The sequence below is a fragment of the Kwoniella shivajii genome, chromosome 3 (assembly GCF_035658355.1).
Source record: "Kwoniella shivajii chromosome 3, complete sequence".
In the NCBI taxonomy this organism is placed as follows: domain Eukaryota; kingdom Fungi; phylum Basidiomycota; class Tremellomycetes; order Tremellales; family Cryptococcaceae; genus Kwoniella; species Kwoniella shivajii.
In genome coordinates, this window is record NC_085910.1 from 312,897 (window position 1) to 330,843 (window position 17,947).

Here is a 17,947-nt window from a genome sequence, read left to right on the forward strand (position 1 = left end):
GGGAAAAGGTAGAGAGAGACACGCATCTGACCAGACGGCGTAGAAAGATAAATAGCAGTTAGCACATTGATTTGGAGGTCCCACTATGATATATAAATGGCATGACACGATACCCTGTACACAGCCTGTATATGTCAAATCATGTTATGCTTGGTATCTATAAATCGACAACTGCATCCCTTCCTTCCTTGCCGTCTTTGGCAATGACCTTACTGAGTCCTTGGCAAACCCTCAAGCAGCATCGCTTGCTTCTTAACCTCATCGAGACGAGCTAGATGGTGTCGTATAAGATCGCGAGATTGTTCTGCTCTCTGTTGGTCTCCTTCTTGTCGATAATACTCTGGGCGATCGTGAGTTGCAGAACCAAAGACTCTGCACATTGAAGAAACTCACCTTTGAGGCGATAAGCAAACCAAATTCCCAAAATCACTTGACCTACTCCATTTTCGCGATCTTTTCCTCCCATGAGCTTGGCAAGGTCTCTCCCGGTCTCTAATTGCCGATACATTCTATCCCGACCTCCATAATGATGAGTACTGGTCGTGAAAGCAAATATAAGGAGTCGAAGTATGCCGTTGTTTGATTTTTGACTGATCTCGTAAGCATTCGTGAGTTGTTTTCTATACTCACTCATTGGTTAGCTGGTAGTGACATATCATGTGTAAGAATGCAAGGAAAATTTACTTCGAATTCACGACATTCTCATCCGCCAAACTAGCAAGTAAATGACCAGCACCTATGAACGTAGCGCTGGTACTTCCTTTGCATTTCGCAGCCAGAGCATTGACTGTATCTCTTCTAGCGGGATGATCCGAAAGCTTCAACAGATGACCCTGGCTTCCCATCAAGCCTATCTCCGCTATCAAACCAAACTCGCTGCCCGAATTGACGAGACTGATACAAGCTCGGTAGTATTTTGATGCTATCCGTTCTGTTCCAATCAAAGTCGCGTACTGAGCAAAGACAAGACATAGGTGCGGTGCGAAGGGCAGGAAGAGATTGTGGCGACGGACATGATCGATAATCTCGAGCAGAAGCTGCACTAATTAGCGTTCATCGCATACAAGTGACCTACCTGATACCCTGCTTGGAAGTCACTTCTGAAGATCAGAGCTGTGACATGCTCGAACATCATCTCTGCGATGATCATCAAAACTTCGCGCTGCTCGACATACGCGCGTGCAAGATCATGTAGGGGAGAGACTATTTCAGTTAGCTACAGTCATGACATGTGATGACTTACATCCTAGATCCCACATATCTTCCGCCCGAGCCACATGTTCGTTCTGGAGGAGAGCCTTTGGATGTATGATGTTTTTACAGGTGTTCTTAGATCCAGTGAATTCTCGTCTACTAACAACGGTAGTCAAGTAGGTAAGCATGTAGAGAATGTTGGGAGATGTCAGTTGCACTCGTAACGGATCAGATCCAGGAATTTTGACCTAGGAATGGTCAGTAGAATGATCGTGCACGCGACGACCTACAGTATAAAGACCACCGTTGGCACGGAGCTCGGTAAAGATTCCAGCCTCAGCTGTTTCATCCATTAAGGCATATATTTGTTTGAGACAGTCTTTTACCGCAGGATCGTTTCCTACTCGACCTTCCCACAGACCTCGGAATATGAGATAGTGTATCACAGAAGAAACTTTCAGCATCCTTTCATCTCCTGCATCAGGAATGTGGATATTTTGCGACAGATCATTGACTCCTCCTACGATTAAAGCAAGAGCCGAAAGAGCTTGAGATGCAGACTCCCATCTTCGATGCACAAAAATATACCTTGTCTTCGCCAGAGTCGCCAATTGCACAATCTCAGTATGCTCTGTTCGATGTGCTTCAGCCTGATAGTGAGGTCAGCGAATTTCTGTAACTTGTATCGTCTTTTATTCCACATACCATCAGCTCGTCCACTACACTTAAAAAATCGGCTGATCCGGTTGTTTCCACGAATTCCAGATAAAGAAGATACAGTCCATATCGATGAGAGGCATTATCCCTGCGCAAAGGTCAGTCGAGATATTGTGCAGTCTCTTCTGCACTCACCTAGTTGAAGCCAAGGACTGCTGAACCATCCTTTTACCAAGATTGAATTTGCCCTGATAGGGATCAGCAGATGCGGATAATGCGTAGACTTACCTGTGAAAAAGCTAGTCTAGCGTTCATAAGTTCCAGCTGGAGTCGCATAGACATAAAAGAGGTTTGTCGTTGGGAAACAGAGTACTGGGAACGAAATCAAGCTCAACAAATATTCGCAACCTCAGCTATAAGCTCACCGATTGTCCGACGATCTCCTCAACGTCTCCGATCAATTTTTGTACGTCCACCATCTGCCTCTTTTCGATACCCTTTCCTTTTCCACTAGTAGTAACTTTAAAAGCATGATACACCTTCAATCCAATCACTCCGAATTCTAAGCCAAAAGCGACTCTTTCCCTCTCCGACAGAGTCGGGATTGCCAATCCAGCTCGGAGGAGATCGAGAGCCATGAGCTGGAGTCCCAAAGCCTTCGCGGCTGCATCGACATCGTGCGTGAAATCCGATTTGCTACGATGAGCATACAGGGGTGTGAGGGGAATCTCGAGGTTTGGGTCTGCGGATATTGAAGAAGGAATGAAAGTTTGTTGGAGGTATTGATGAGCTGCATGATGAGCTGCAAGAGCAGAATGGTATAGCAATGCTGACGTTGGTATCGGTGTCGATGGAGTAGATACAAAGGCGGGACTGGAAGGCCTCGAGATCTCGTAAACGTCAGGGGAAAGCTTGCGCCTTTTGAGATCGTTGTTCTTTTCTTGATTAGGGACGAGAAGTGGTGCAGAACTCGAAGAAGAAGCGCTGTTAGGAGATGATTTTAGCTTGTAAGGAGAAGATACAGAGGTCACTTGATGGTGACCGTCCATTTCTTGAACATCCCCTACGCTTTCGTTTCCGAGGCTAACCTTGTCTGCTTTTTGGTGTTGACTGATCCAGTTCCAGCTACTTATGGTCTTAACTTCGACGAAAAGGAATGATGCACGTTGAACCTGAATTTGTCAACAAATCGCGTCGAGAAGGTAATTCAACACTTCACGTTAGGGATTTGTAATGAACATTACGGATTGTGTCCGCGGATGATTAGAAGTAATTCGTAATGAAATTGTAATCGTTTTTTTCACAAAGTCAATGTTTAGCCTTTGTTTATGATTTGTTTTGATTATTTTACTCGAGACAGAACGTTGATTGACGACGGAATGAACTTTCAAGTAAATTCGAATATTCTCACATGTTTATCTAGCTCATTCATCACCATTCTTTCGATTCTGCCCAGTCAACCGTCTGACATCTTGACCAACTCATCTCTCACACTCAAATCACAGCCAGTGAGATACATCTGCAATGTTCGACCATGGTTTTGATCCAGGATACATCTTTCGACATCCCGTGTTCTTAGTCACATTCATCATTGCTATTCCGTCTTGGATCATTGCTTTCGCATCGCAGTGTGCCGCTGAAGCAAAGTACTGTAAGTCGTCAGCGATATGTCAGCACCCGTGCTGAAGCAATTATCACAGCTTCTGGCGATGGCAGGACGCCTGTCGTTAATACACTTTGGTTTGCTATATGGGTACAGCTGTAAGTCAAGACGGATACTTGAATCATCGAATTTCTCGCTGATGTGCCCACAGAGCTGTGATAATACATCTATTGTAGGTTCACGAAAACTTAGGCATAACGCTCATGGATAGCCTCGCTCTTGCTTCTGATTCCCTTGCGATACACCGATTCCAGCTTGCCGTGATATTGGCCATCGCCACCGTCTTTGCTGTACATGGAGTAGAGTTCATCTTCCAACCTCAAGGTGCCTTAATTGCTGTCGGTGTAGGATGGTTACTTTTGACCATGGTAAACGTAGGTCTGATATATGTTGTTGCGATTCCTGTTCCGAAAATCATAGCGACTGACCGTGCATCACTTTAGCTCGTATGGATCCTATATTTGACATCGGAAGAAGATTCGTTCTTCTACAACATTTTGAACTCGGGTGGTAACGGTGGACTTTCTGGTCCCAGCAGACGGATGGGATCTACTCCTATCGCTCACAGGGATTCTGCGTCTGGATTTGGTGGTGGAGGAGGTGAAATGGGACTCGGAGGAGGTGGGATGCACAACATGTCCAGAGGTATTTCATCACACAACATTAACGGTGGGGGCGGTGGGGGAGGATTCTCTGGCGGTGGCTATGCCCCCGCTGCAACGGAAGGTACACCTCAGAAAGCACCTTCTGCTAGAAATGATTATCACAGTCCTGGAGGCGAGGAGCAGGAGTACAAACACCGTGCAAAGTGAGTGAGAATATGATTCTGCTTGGTACGGCCAAACGAGTGACAACAACCTCTACAAGCGATTGTCGCTGATGATCTACTGTAGAGCAATGTACGCATATTCTGCTTCACCTGATGATCCCAATGAAGTATCGTTCGCGAAAGGAGACATGCTTGAAGTTCTCGATAATACTGGTAAATGGTTCCAAGTCCGAACTCCCACGGGGGCAACAGGTGTAAGTATACTTCTGTCATACATCATACAATCTCTGTTCTGACCCGCAAAGCTAGATCGCTCCTTCGAACTACCTTACGTTGCTCTGAATCGATCTTCAACCGACTTCTTCAATAAACTCACCTCGACTGCACGAAATGAAAGAACGAACCGAACGGAGCGATTACATAACACGAAATATATCTTTGTCTATACATACCCATCTTGCTCAGAAAGATAATCAACAGATTTTGGGGAAACAATAGACCCCGACTGGTGCAGATCAATAGCATACGTAGTATCATGCAGCTGAATCCAGTCGCTGAATGTCTTTGACGATTTCCCATTGAGCGGAACTGCCATAACGCTTGTCCGGAACATTTGCATATGATATTTCTCATAATTCATCATCAAAGTGAGGGTCAGATTCTGTCTACGTGATCACTCTTCTCATCTCAATAGTCTATGATTTCCCCTTCTTCTTCTTTTTCTTTTTCTTAGATGCAGCACCTGAAGTGCTTGGTACAGTCGTCAATGTTGAAGCGTCTTCACCATCAGGTGAAGGTGGTCGAGATGATATAGGGGTTTCGCCTTGAAGGGTAGATGCTTCTATAGGAGTATCGATCGTCGGAAGCTCGAGGGGGAGAGGGGATAAAGGTGATGAAGGAGTCGGCGATGGGGCAGAAGTGGGTTCAATGCTTGAATCGGGGATGTCCCTAACAATATCGTCGACTGTGCCACTCGGTGGCGGGACTTCGGATTGTACAAGTCTGTTTTTGTCATTTTCCGCAGGAAGAGTTATCACTTCAATCGGTTTTTCGGTAGTGACTGAACCATTTTCCTTCGGTGTTCGAGCGGCGATCAAGTCCTTTGAGCCCTCCGGCACTGCTCTTGCTCTGTCAGAATGAGTTTCTTCAGACACGCCTTCCTCGTTACGAATGTGTGTCTCAGGAATGGACAAATCCTTAACATCAGGACTAGTTGTATCCCTTCCAATATCGAATTCTGGGGGTACTGTTTCGGCGACGACGGGCGGACGAGATGGTTCAAGATCAACTGGTACCTCATCCCTCGGTAAATCCCCAGGAATGGCTTCTTCCACTGCCTGGACAAGGGAAGAAGGTATTTCGGTCGTCGAATCATCAATGTGATCTTGAGGAAGTGTCGCAGAATCATCGATTGAACCCGTATCTGTTGCAATGACCTCCTCTGTAGCCGCCTCCACTGGCAAGGCTTCCGTTGATATGGTACCATTGGACATATCGCTTGTATCGATGGCAGGTTCTAGAGGCGCCGGATTCACAGTAGCTGCTGTCCCTTCTTTGCCTGCTGTTCCCTCTGCTGACTCATTGAGACTGGCCGCAACTAGAATTACAGGTTTTCCAGCTAATGCTGTATCATTTATTCTTCCGTCCGAGGTTGCTGTCCCTTGAATCAAGTGTTGATGTGGACCAGCATGATTGATTTCGATAGCTACAGCAGCTTCTTCTCCTGATAGGCCGATATTCATCGCTTCCAATTGAGTTTCCATATTCTGAAGAGTATCCGTATCACTCTCGCGCAAATTAGCAGGCTCGGGAACAGAAGATTTGTTGATAGTGCTTGATTCCGACACGGCAAGTTGAGGATCATCAAAGACCGCTTCTATCCCACTTGCACGTGGCGCAGGGGGAGATTTAGGCTTAGTCTTAGGAGTGGGAGAAGAGAGGTTGGGTATTGCAGGCTCTAATGGTTTATGACGAAACGGAGAGCCGAAAGTCACCGGCGAGGAGACTAAATGTCGAGATTGCGATGGTGGAGTCTTCGGTTCACCATTGCCATTCTCTGAAACAGGTTGTAGTGCTGGCGATCCGTTTCCATTAACCAAAACAGGCTGATCTAACCCTTCTCCATTCTGCTGAACCCAATGTTCTAATTCTCCCAATATACCCTTCAGATCGTTGGAAATATCGGATTTTGATAAGTCGGAAAATACGTCATCATTCAGCTTGTCCACTAAGAACGGTACCACGATCCGGCACCAAACATCTGCTGATGCCACGCATACCCTTTTAGCTTCTCTCCTTTTATTCGCCCGTGCTTCGGGCGTCATCAGCACCTCTGAATTTCGCCGTAAGAGATCTGCACGAGGGGCTGATGCAGTTCGAGCATGACCAGGACGACTTCTCACCGGTGAAAGCGGTATCTCATCAGAAAAGGTGGTTGCTTGCATTACATATTGAAGCAGAACGCTGGTGGAGGAGAGAAGTGAGAATGAATGCAGCGAGATGATTTGAGAATGTAGCTCGAGGGGAGCGAGGAGACGCAAATTATTGAATGCTGTTAGATATGCGTTGACCAAGGTAGCTATTGGAGGGTAGTATGAGACTGAATCTATAGAAGATAGCGGTGGAGGAGACGTCGAGGAAGAGACAATGTGTGGGATGTGTTCTGCTGCAACCAGGATTTGTGAAGGAGGGAGAACGTTTTTGGTAGAGTCTCTCAGTATCAATGAGAAATCCGTCGACGCTGTTGAGAGTGATTGGGAGAAAGTTGAAAGGACGGTTGAATAGAATGGTGCTGAGATGAGAGGTGCGAAATCCAGTCCTACTCTTGAGAAAGACATAGCGCAATAACCCAATTGCACCAGTATTGACGACATTGAACCGGAATCGGAGGAAATTCTAGGGATAAAAGCATTCACGAGATCCACGAGGTTCGTTATAGCTTGATTGGCGAAAGATGTAATATGTATAGCAGCTATTTCTGATGGTGAAGATTCAAGAAAGATAGCTGTGAATTGAGCAATGATGTCATAAACATGTTCTCGGAATAAATCGATGTACTTTCTTAGGTATCTAACGGGTTCCGCCTTGTCTTTATCAATCGATGTGAGGTGAGTTCGGAAATTGTGATATCTACTTGAGATGAAGACTAGACCCAATTCGGATTCATCCATGGCATCTATCCGGCGTAAGAAAGTGACCGTTTTCACCAGAGCAGGCAATTTGACAGGTTCACGAAGTAACGCAAGAAGTTGAGCAAGCATAAGCTGCAGGATGCCATCGACCTCTTTAGTGACATCGTGAACTAGAGCGATAGTTGGGTATTTCTGGGCGAGTGATCGACAGTGATTGAGCAATTCCATAGCTTCTTGATAGTATCCGTTGCGTACACATGTTTCCATAAGCTGCGGTAGCTCCAACAGATCTAAAAGTTTATCCTGATGCTCTTGCACTAAGGCTGCCTTTCCTCTGATGTTCTGTATACTCCCGGTAGTATTTGAAAATGTCCCGCACTCTCCTTCCAAAGATGGAATCGCGCCAATCAGCTTTCCCAGACTACCTGAAAAGTCATCAAAGGCAGATTTGACAGCTGAAGAGCATTTATGAACGGAGATGAAGGTAGGATATTCTCGAAAACAAAGGTTCGTTAGATCTGATTCCACTGTTGACGCTTCTGCAGAGATGAGTTGGGGCTGTCGCAGGAGCTCGTGTAAAGAAAGAGACAGAAGTTGATCGACATATAGATTAGCCGATGGGGCAGAGAAGTCTATGGACGAAGACGATGACTGCAGTAGGTCTACCAAGGTCACTGGAGGCCCTATATTCATATATCAGCAGGTCGTACGGAGGTTAACAAGATCATCCTTACCATCTAGTTGAGCTGAAGAAACATCGTCAACCAAGTGATCATCTTTCTCCCAGGTTACTGGACTTCCATCTTGAGGATCTTCCTCCATGATCTTCAAGTTTGCTCTTCTCCTGAGCTATATTAATCTGTACGCTCTTTATTTATGGGGGGCTATGTTGTCATTTGTTATCTAGATAGTACACTCTCGTTTCAATATACTGACCGTCTGTCACTTACGCGTAGAGAGGAGGAAATAGTGCGGGTACTTCGGGGGTACGCATTAATTACGTAAGAGGATGATTTGGTGGGTAGCGGAGATATCTCCTGATCTCCACTTGTACCCTCCATTTGCCCCTTTGTCTTTCTGATTTCGATGTAATCAATAAATGTTGGTCAGCTTTATTGTTGTTATATATAGCAGGACTATAGGCTCATCTCATCTTTGACTCATTCTGATATCCTCAGTGCCACTGATATCGCTTCCTTGAAGCTAATCTTCATCGCTTACTCAACGAAAGGAAGATCGAGAACATTGCGTATTAGCTTCGAACATAATTACCATGAGAAGACTGTCCCCTTCAACGCTTCGTCAGAGGGTGCTGCCTCCTGTAGCTCGACGAGTGCTTGGTGTATCATCGTCATCGACAAGGACTCTTCAGACGAGCAGCAGTCTTCAACTACCTCGATCCACATATCCTAGACGGTCATTCGTAGCCTCTTCTACAAATGCCGCTCCGGAAGAACCAGAACCTTCATCGAGCCCCGAGTCTGTGGAGGCAGAGAATGGAGAATCATCAAAGTCATCGAACGAGGCTGCGACGCCACCAGATGCTGGACAAGACCTTTATCAATATACCACCTCGGTGATTCCTGCTTCCAAGGCTATCTCAACCATACCTGCAGAGCTTGGCCCAGCTCTTACCCATCTGTCAACCTCTTTTTTACCTGGCAATCAGCATCTCGCCGAAGAGCTCATACCCTCAAGTCCTTTCACCAAAGTAATATCCTTTCCTGATGGATCTGGTAGACCTAGAACAGATCCGATAGAACCACCAGCAGAGTCAAATCTTTCGGCCCCCGAAGCTGTATTAGCTTTGGCATCACCATTTGAAGGAGGAGAATCATATGTGACGGATGCTGTGAAGCGATTGGCGAATGAGCTGAATGCCGATATCGTGAAGCTAGATCTGCTGATGGCGCTTGGCTTAGATGGTCCAGCATCTCCGCTTGGTTCTCATGGTAAGTACAGCCGTTTTATCACATTCGCCTATTAAGCTGATGCACTACAAGGCATCGAATCACCGACTCTGCCACTCTCCTTGAATCCTCTCTATCTGCCACCCGCACAACCTATAATGACCTCCAAGAAGGAAGTTGTAGAATCGGAGGATCATGATGAGCAGCAAGGTATGCCTGGGATGTTTACTAGTGTTCCTATAGCTGTGGTTGGCGGGGGTGGCGGGGGGATGATGCAGTCTGGTATGGGAGGATTTTCAGGTTCGGGCGGTTCTGACGAGGATGTACCTCAAGGTTCTGTCAATCAGGAATGGATAGAATTCTTCAGCAAAATCATCAATGCTGGTCCATCACAACCTGCGCGGAAACGGATTATCGTGCTTGAATCGGCTATTACAATGTCGAAGACTTTCCCTATTTGGTGGCCTTCCTTCGTCGAAGCGGTACGAAGGAGGCGGAAAGGTCATTTACAATCAGGAAAATCAGGTCGATCTGGGAAACTTTCCAACTTGAATACCCCTGAAGCAGCGTTGCTCTATCCTACAAGCATAATACTCCAATGCACACCTTCTTTGGCCCTGCCACATACCGCTCCTGCTTTCGCTTCTGCCGCTCGGGATGAGGATGGATCCTTGCAGGAGGAAGATGAACTCGCCGACGAATTAGATGAAGATGGAGATAGTCATATGGACCCCGCTCAAGCCGCAGTCGCTGCTATTGAGGAGAAATTCAAGAGCATGGGTATCAGTGTCCACTCTCATGTCGAGGTGGTCAAGCCTCGGAATGATGCTAAGTTATGGTGGGGAAGTGAGGAAAGTGATCCAAACGCCAGGAAAGAGGGTGACAAAGGTCGTCTGAGCTTGATGCTATCCAAAGGGTGAGTGAGCTAGTGTTTGTTGCCCGCTTATGAGCTGACTCCCTACCCAGCATTTCCAATATACTCCCCTCCTTCGGCGCTAAAACACCAGAAGGCGCGCAAACTCCCACAAACCCGCTTCGTAGATTGTTGATGGGCCGTTTTGGTGTACCTCCTAACCAGGGGGGTAATACCAACGATACCTCCTCATCTATCGTTTGGAAAGCATACCCTGTTATTCCTCAACACCGTAACTTCCAGATCGAGAAGGAAGCTCGTATATCTCAACGTCGTGTATGGACTGCTGCGCTGATGCAACGAGCGGTGCATCAACTTGGTGGTGTCCTCGCTGATCCCATGGATGTTCTGCGTACCAGCGAGACGACTGGTCGACCACTTACTCGGAAGACGGAATCCAGCGGCTTTGGCAAAGGTTGGGGCAATTCCGTCGTTTCTTGGAACGATGCGATGCATATAGCTAGTATCGCGCTTGGTACTGCTGTTCGCTCAGATCAGCTAGAGAACGGAGTGGCAAAGATTCACTGGCAAGATATAATCCGAGCTCGAAAAGGTATGAGTGAGGAGAAGAGGTTATTCAGCGAGCAAGTGAAGCGGCACATCCCATCCGCTCCTCCCAAATCGGGTCGCAAGATTAGCACTAACATAGAGGATGAAGACACTCCGCCAGTCATGCTTGATCCAGTGGTCGAACACATCAAGAAGTCAAAAAGCCTTTCGCAGCACGAGAAGAGATTGTTACCCTGTATCGTCGATCCAACCAAACTCGCTTCGACGACATTCAAGGATGTTCACTTGCCAGAGAAGACAGTCGATGGTATTAGATCGATGGTCTCTTTACCTCTTCTGTTCCCTGAAGCTTTCAGAGGCGGTGTATTGAAAGATCATGCCACCACCGGTGCGTTACTCTTCGGTCCCCCTGGTACCGGTAAAACTCTGCTGGCTAGAGCTGTAGCGGCAGAGAGTGGAGCTAGGATGCTGGCCATCCAACCTAGCGATGTCAACGACATGTATGTTGGAGAGGGAGAGAAACTGTAAGCGATTCTCTTTTATCGTAGTCTTATCCATGCTTACATGTACCTCGTAGCGTGAAAGCGGTTTTCAACCTTGCTCGTCGCCTATCCCCATGTGTAGTCTTCCTTGACGAAGTCGATGCCCTTTTCGGCGCCCGTATATCTCGAGGCTCAGCAGGTTCAATGTCACATAACCTTCTCCTCACAGAATTTATGCAAGAGATGGACGGTCTAAGCTCTGCTATTGCAAATAAGGATAAGAGAGTAGTAGTCATCGGCGCCACCAATAGACCTTTCGACCTTGATGATGCGGTCTTACGACGATTACCGAGAAGACTATTGGTAGATCTACCCAGTGCTGAGGGAAGACAGGGTCAGTCAGATCGAGCTACACTCGTGCAACATCGTACTGACTGCTCTCTTGACTTAGCCATCCTGGGAATTTTACTCAGAGGCGAGACCATGGCTGATGATGTAGATTTGGATAGACTGGCCAAGGAGACTGATGGCTTCTCTGGATCAGACTTGAAGCGTGAGTTCGGGCTGTTTGGTTTTTTGTTCGCTCGCTAAGGGTATGTTTAGATCTTTGTGTCAGTGCCGCTTTGGCTGCTGTGAAAGATACCGTTCAGGTGCCTTGGGCTAAGGGTGCTGCATCCGATCCAGAAGCTCCTGCACCTGTTGTTCATCAATCTCCTGCTGCTTCTGGAGGAGGCAGTCAAGCTGAACTGCTGGTTTTTGCTCCCTCAGACGGCGGGGGAGGAGGTAGGAAGAAGGCTACGAAACAAAAGGCTAGTGCTCCAATAGCTGGACCATCACGCCTGAGTTTTACAACTATGGCATCCGCTTCTAATGATCTTAAAGAAGATGGTGTCTCAGCGTTTGAAGGAGAAGGGGAAGGTGATCAGCAAATGGCTCAAGGGGAGGTCGATGAGCTATTAAGTGCAAACAAAACAGGGCATGAGAACCCTTCCGAGGAGCATGTAGAAGATGTCGAAGACAGTAACACGTCTGAGGAACCAATAATGGGAGCACCTAAATTTAGGGTTGTAGCATGGAAACATTTTAAAATAGCTTTGGAAGAGATTAGACCGTCTAGTTCGGAAGAAGGCAGCTTGCCTGAATTAAGAAAGTGGTCGGAACAATTCGGTGAGGGTGGAACGCGAAAAGGAAAGAAGAGTGGATTCGGTAAAGGTTTCGGATTCGGTGATGAGAAACCTGAAGACAGAGAGTCAGGTTATGGGAAAGTCAAGAGAGACGATTAGAAGTCTTCTGCATGGACATCTGCATCATAGATAATTGCATGAATCTGCATGCCTTCCGAACTTTTATACCTAGTACAACAACATCTATAAGATCTGATTCCTAGTATTGCACTTTTCCGCGTCAATCCCGATTATACTCTGTGATTTTGTTCCAGATGTAATCCGGATATGTGGAAGTTCTCGCCTAACAGTCTGTTTCGAAGGAGGTGTACGTCAGCGTCTTGCAAAAGGATCATTGGACGCGAGGAAATACTTACGTTTTACAAATGACAACTATTCTGTCCAATCTTGAGATTAAAGAAAAAGTAGTGGTGATACCCAATGCGTATCTGAGGTAGTTATCTGATTCTAGTACATCCACTGTGACTAGACTTGGTAATTCTCCTGATTGATCAGTTGGGTCATGAGGCAGATCCAAACCTTTTGTTTTTCCCATTCTAAACCTAGCAACTAAAGGACTTGGTGTGATTTGAGGTAGGGCCGTTCCAGCTCTTAAAGCAGTGGAACACATGCTCAGGACAGCCAAGACATCACCTAGGAATATAGGATCAGATAGTCTGGTCCGATCAAGCAACGCTTTTCGCCACGGCCTATCTAGCTGTGTAAGGACGTGATTCAGCTGAGAAAGAAGAGAGAAGATATCTTGAAGTGTGTCCAAAAGAGCTTTATATCTCTCTTCAGGCCATTGACCACGAAGCGAATATTCACTAGCGGCAAAATTGTGACGAGCTCCAAGCTGGAAAGGAAGCCACCGAAATTCACTAGTAAGCAATGCCTTGTGAAGGATGTATCGATGGCCACAGCAGCACAGGAGCAGCACCGTGAAATAGGAAACAAGGTTGCCTTTCTAGGGTGTCCCAACTTACCTTGTTCAGCTTACTCCTCCATGTAATCAGTTTCTTCCGCAATTCATCGTCCTCTTCAAGATGATGACGGTGATCATTAGCGTGCGAAAGAACATCGCAAAAGATCGATCCAGCTGCGTTTATGGATTGGGCGTAGGAGCTTCGGATCGCACGTTTGGCAGAGTACACGGGAGGGACTAAGATTCAAGAAAGTGAGCTGTCTGCCATGTTGTCTGTTGGTAGTAAATTCACTATAAGAAAAGATCCAAGCTGCTGTGATGCCTATCAATACGCAAAGGAACCGACGCCAAGCCACGTCCCAGCCCCATTGAGCATATGTGAGAGGTCCGATAGTACCGTTGAAATAGGACTACCGAGGTAAAATTAGACTGTGTCGTTCAATAAATGTTCTTTCTACGACTTACATAACCTTATTAGGGATAGTCAGCTCGTCGGTCACCAACACATGCATCCAGGTTGACTCACCAATGACCAACCCAAATGTTACTGGGGTCATCACCGCAGTCAAGACCTGTCCAGGGAAATGGACACGGAAGAAGATGGCAATTGGGAAAGTCACAGCACATATTGCTGCCAGGCCGTACTGAACAGAAAGTTAGTTCCAGCCAGATCGCGGATGAGGTACTCTCCATTACTAACCCCGTTACCTTGTCCTGACGCACTGCCGATATACCTGAGGGATACATTAGCAGGGACTAGGATACGACACCTCGGAGCTCAACCTCACCAAACTACCATCCCAAACAGGCAACCCCAAAACGAAGCCACAACTCGACCCAGCCAAGCTACCGTTGTATCACCCTGACATAAAAGAATTCGTCAGCTTGGAAAATCTGCGGCGGGGGCTTTAGCTCACCGAAAACACTGCTAAAGCTGCTCATGAATCGAGAATCAGCATATAATCTGGTGCACTCTGCTCAGTTTACTCACTCAATTGCGCCCTAAGTGAGTATCATCATTAGCTGACTCAACTTATGGGGTCCACTTGAAAGACTCACATGATAGTACACCAAATTCCTCGATTGAAGTAATAGAAAGAGGCCGAAGTAGCGATGAAATTAGGTAAACTAGTCAGAGCTCCTAGAACAGCAGCTTTGATAGCATACATGAAACTCCTACTTCCCAGAATATCGGCAATTCCAGCAAGACGAGATATAGCATCCAAGTATGGATTATCGAAAGGCTTATATTCAGGATTACGTTTTTTTACTTCACCCAACAATTGATATTCGTCTTCATCCCCTCGAGCAAATGCAGCTGTGTTGGGATACGAGAATCAATCTCATTGACAACTCAGAAGAGGAACAAGAATTTTGAGCACGCACCATCGTTATCGTGCCCATCGTCACCGTCAGTCAAGTGTCTTTCTTTGTGTGAATGACGAAGATGCGCAAGTAGATTAGCCAATCGAGGGTACCAAAATCTCCTCTTTTGTCTGGTTTTATCTATATCTTGCATATGTCGAAGGAGATTCAGTAATGCTTCGGTGAATTCGATCTAATCAACCACATTTCGTCATTAATATTTGGAAGAAAGAGCACGCCAATACATTCCGGTCGGTGACTTACGAGATGATACTGCGCAACAAAGTTCTGGAACAACCCCCTAAAATTGGTCTGAATGCTTATCATCAGCGTCTTGCTGGATTGAGGCGCCGCACCATTGAGAACTCACTTTATCTGGACCATGTAAAGCTTCATCAGCCGGATGATTGGGATCGAACAGGTGACGATATGGCTTTATTATCTCAACTCGAGCAACGCAGAACTCATCCAATGCAGCTTGTAGATCATTCGTAACCTGGACTAGTCTATTGACGCCTTCGCCCGATGATTTCTCGTCCATGTCATTCTTGCCTTTTCTACGAGGCAGTAGGTCTCGATCCCTATTGACGCTGGACACCCAGCTCGTCGAAGTAGAAAGGGCTGCCTCACATGACCGAATCACTGGAAGGCAACCCCGTGCCAGTATATTCAACTGCTCCAGCACATGTTCCGTATCGCTGGCAGGAGTTAAATTAGCTACTTGATGGAGAATCAAAGAGCACGTAAGACTTACCTGGCAAAGTTCTTTTCAATATCCATATATCTGGTACTTTCATAAACTCCAACAGGTTGTTGTATCTTTCTTAAATGATCCAATAGTGAGACGTGACTTCCCTTGTCTCTACCTAAAGCATGCGACGATCCACTCTTCCTCAAGAAGGCGGAGAAATGCAGCCTCTTTCCGCTCAAGTAGGAACTACGCTCATGATTAGATGGATCGTAAGAATCGTCGTGATCGATCGGTGGCGTGACAGCTCCATCTCCGGGTATGGCATCGTCGGCTAAGCTATCTCTTCGGCTGTCGTCTATACTCTCATTTCGTATGGACGTAGGTCTTGATGCAGGACGAGACTGAGCAATTTTATGTACTGACCAAGCGGAAGAATCCAGATGTGTATGTCGAGCATTCGTCACAATGACGTCGAAGAAGAATGCCATGCCTCCTGATCTAGCCTGGACTAAAGCGATAAGGTCGAACAATGTTCTCAGATCTTCTCCAGATAGTCGACTATAGCTGAAATCCACGTTCAAGTACCTCTGCTGTGCTCTTAGAGGAGGTAAACCCGCCAAGGACTGTAATAACTGCTGCCTGATATCTTTACTCCTTTCTGCCCAATCATCTAGTTTTGCGGCGAATTCTTTCTCTCTCGATACATCTTGAGCACTCAGTAGTTCGCTATTGCCGTTGGAATCTAATGGGTCCAGTTTTGCTTGTTGGAAAAGATCGTCTATAGACTTCATTGCTGCAGCCAATGGGTTGATAATACCTGGAAATTTAGATTGGAATGAATGACCCACGGATTCAGGAAAGATAAACAACGAAGCGATAATCCCCAAGGCCGCTTGGACGGCCATGGGAAGGAAGAATAGTAGTCCGGATGTATAGAGGTCATAGGGGTAGAAAACAGCTGTGGTCATACCGATATCAATCAATACACAAGATAAGACTAAGGGGAAAGTTGCCGGACTGGGTTGAGTACGTAATTTCCACCAAAGAGCAGCGCCGGTACCGACAGATAAGAAGATAGCGCAAACAACGGCTGGTTTTGCTTGCAGATACGTAGCGTCATATAGGATTTTCGCTTGATATTCTCTAGCTGATACGTCTCTCAAGTAAGCCCATTTCGCTTCTGCTGCTGCTATCTTAGCAGGATCAGTCGGTTGTCTAGTTTTACCGGCTATGAATACTCCAAGAGCGACCTGTGTATTAGGAATTAGCCATGTCAGCTTCGATCCACATTGATATCGATTCTGTTTCGAAGTCCGTGCCACTGCTTCGACATTTGGGAAGCTGACAAAACTCACCCAAGCCCACGCCAGAGCATTGAAGAAGAAAAGGTTCAGATACACCTCACACTGCTGCACGACAGGTTGACTTGGTGGTAACATGAAGGCGACCACGAGCATGAAGACTAAGGGACGTCAAAGATACCAGTCAGATCGCAGGGACGGCTATGAGACTAGTTGCTTAAACTCACAAGCTGCTTGTCCAAGGGCTCTTTCGACTGGTATGATGAGCAGCAGCACCAACCCTACCCAGCTCTTTAAAACGAGCATTTAGTATCCACTCACAAATCCGTCGAGACTGTGACGACAAGGAGTACTTACGGAGAAGAATCCTCTAGCTACCGGCTTCATATTCCCCCAAGTCAACTTTGGTCCTACCCAGCTGAAATATCTGTGTCCAAGGATCTTCCTAATTCTTAAACTACTCAGTAGCATAGGTTTTGTCATCCAGCCTGTTTCCTTTCGTGTGCGTTCTGGTTTTTCCTTGACGGAATCACTTGATACTGGGCTCAAGTCAGCAGCGGCAGACCGAGGTGTTTCTTCACTTTCATCATCATCATTATCATTGACTGTCAAAGCAAATGATGCATGTTTTGCGTGACCTGAATTGTGTTGATCCTGTCTCCCTGTGGATCGATTGTTGCCATTTGCTGATGATGTACTGGAACCTGCAGGAGAAGGAACTCGAGATGACAGAGGGTGTGAGGGCGAGGGGTCCTCGGGTGTGACTATGTGAATTTCTGGAGCACGCGCGGACGGCCCAACATCGTCTTGATGCGGCATGATGGGTGTTAGACTTCTGTTCAAGATGGAAGTGATACTATGTACACAAGTGATACATCTTAAGAACGATATCGAGGATGATTAAACAATTTCAGTGAACAGTCGAGATCTTGGAGATTCGGCTATGAACCAGTCGTCATTCCAATAATAGTTGATAGTTTATTTCTGGTTTTATTTGTTTATGATTGAAATGATGCGAGTGACTGACTTCCTTTCGATCACCATTCCGGAAGTTTAAGTCACGTGATTTCTTCTTCCAAGCTTGGGGTTTGCTGGAATCTAGACGCCCTTTTAGCTAATCCTCATCCATGGAATAAATGCTGGTTTGTGAGATGTTTCCTTATCGACTATACTACCTGGTCGTCACATTCATGGCATGAGCTTCACACGACAACAGGGTGGATCGATTTTGAGCAAATTGATTGTAATCTTCAACTAGAAGACTTGGTGTTGA

General features: G+C 46.3%; 5 protein-coding genes across 5 annotated transcripts; 3 read left to right on the forward strand and 2 right to left on the reverse strand.

The window, feature by feature from the left end:
• Nucleotides 1-3,375: 3,375 nt before the first annotated feature.
• On the forward strand, nt 3,376-3,690 carry IL334_002341 (high osmolarity signaling protein SHO1; the record flags this gene model as incomplete). The annotated part of the gene is made up of 3 exons (XM_062934087.1): nt 3,376-3,502; nt 3,552-3,612; nt 3,666-3,690. 3 exons carry the CDS (start codon nt 3,376-3,378, stop codon nt 3,688-3,690), a joined length of 213 nt encoding a protein of 70 aa, XP_062790138.1.
• Nucleotides 3,691-3,717: 27 nt separating this feature from the next.
• IL334_002342 (uncharacterized protein) lies at nt 3,718-4,625 on the forward strand (the record flags this gene model as incomplete). Its single annotated transcript, XM_062934088.1, has 4 exons — nt 3,718-3,888; nt 3,958-4,322; nt 4,408-4,537; nt 4,593-4,625. 4 exons carry the CDS (start codon nt 3,718-3,720, stop codon nt 4,623-4,625), a joined length of 699 nt encoding a protein of 232 aa, XP_062790139.1.
• Nucleotides 4,626-4,978: 353 nt separating this feature from the next.
• On the reverse strand, nt 4,979-8,236 carry IL334_002343 (uncharacterized protein; the record flags this gene model as incomplete). The annotated part of the gene is made up of 2 exons (XM_062934089.1): nt 4,979-8,097; nt 8,149-8,236. 2 exons carry the CDS (start codon nt 8,234-8,236, stop codon nt 4,979-4,981), a joined length of 3,207 nt encoding a protein of 1,068 aa, XP_062790140.1.
• Nucleotides 8,237-8,687: 451 nt separating this feature from the next.
• On the forward strand, nt 8,688-12,512 carry IL334_002344 (uncharacterized protein; the record flags this gene model as incomplete). Its single annotated transcript, XM_062934090.1, has 6 exons — nt 8,688-9,366; nt 9,418-10,240; nt 10,291-11,271; nt 11,325-11,623; nt 11,681-11,782; nt 11,833-12,512. 6 exons carry the CDS (start codon nt 8,688-8,690, stop codon nt 12,510-12,512), a joined length of 3,564 nt encoding a protein of 1,187 aa, XP_062790141.1.
• A 131-nt stretch (nt 12,513-12,643) lies between these two features.
• IL334_002345 (uncharacterized protein) lies at nt 12,644-17,493 on the reverse strand (the record flags this gene model as incomplete). Its single annotated transcript, XM_062934091.1, has 17 exons — nt 12,644-12,704; nt 12,770-13,248; nt 13,379-13,554; nt 13,610-13,727; nt 13,818-13,961; nt 14,018-14,051; nt 14,106-14,179; nt 14,235-14,251; nt 14,309-14,319; nt 14,377-14,635; nt 14,704-14,875; nt 14,947-14,994; nt 15,053-15,380; nt 15,437-16,623; nt 16,729-16,835; nt 16,902-16,965; nt 17,032-17,493. 17 exons carry the CDS (start codon nt 17,491-17,493, stop codon nt 12,644-12,646), a joined length of 3,741 nt encoding a protein of 1,246 aa, XP_062790142.1.
• Nucleotides 17,494-17,947: the final 454 nt, after the last annotated feature.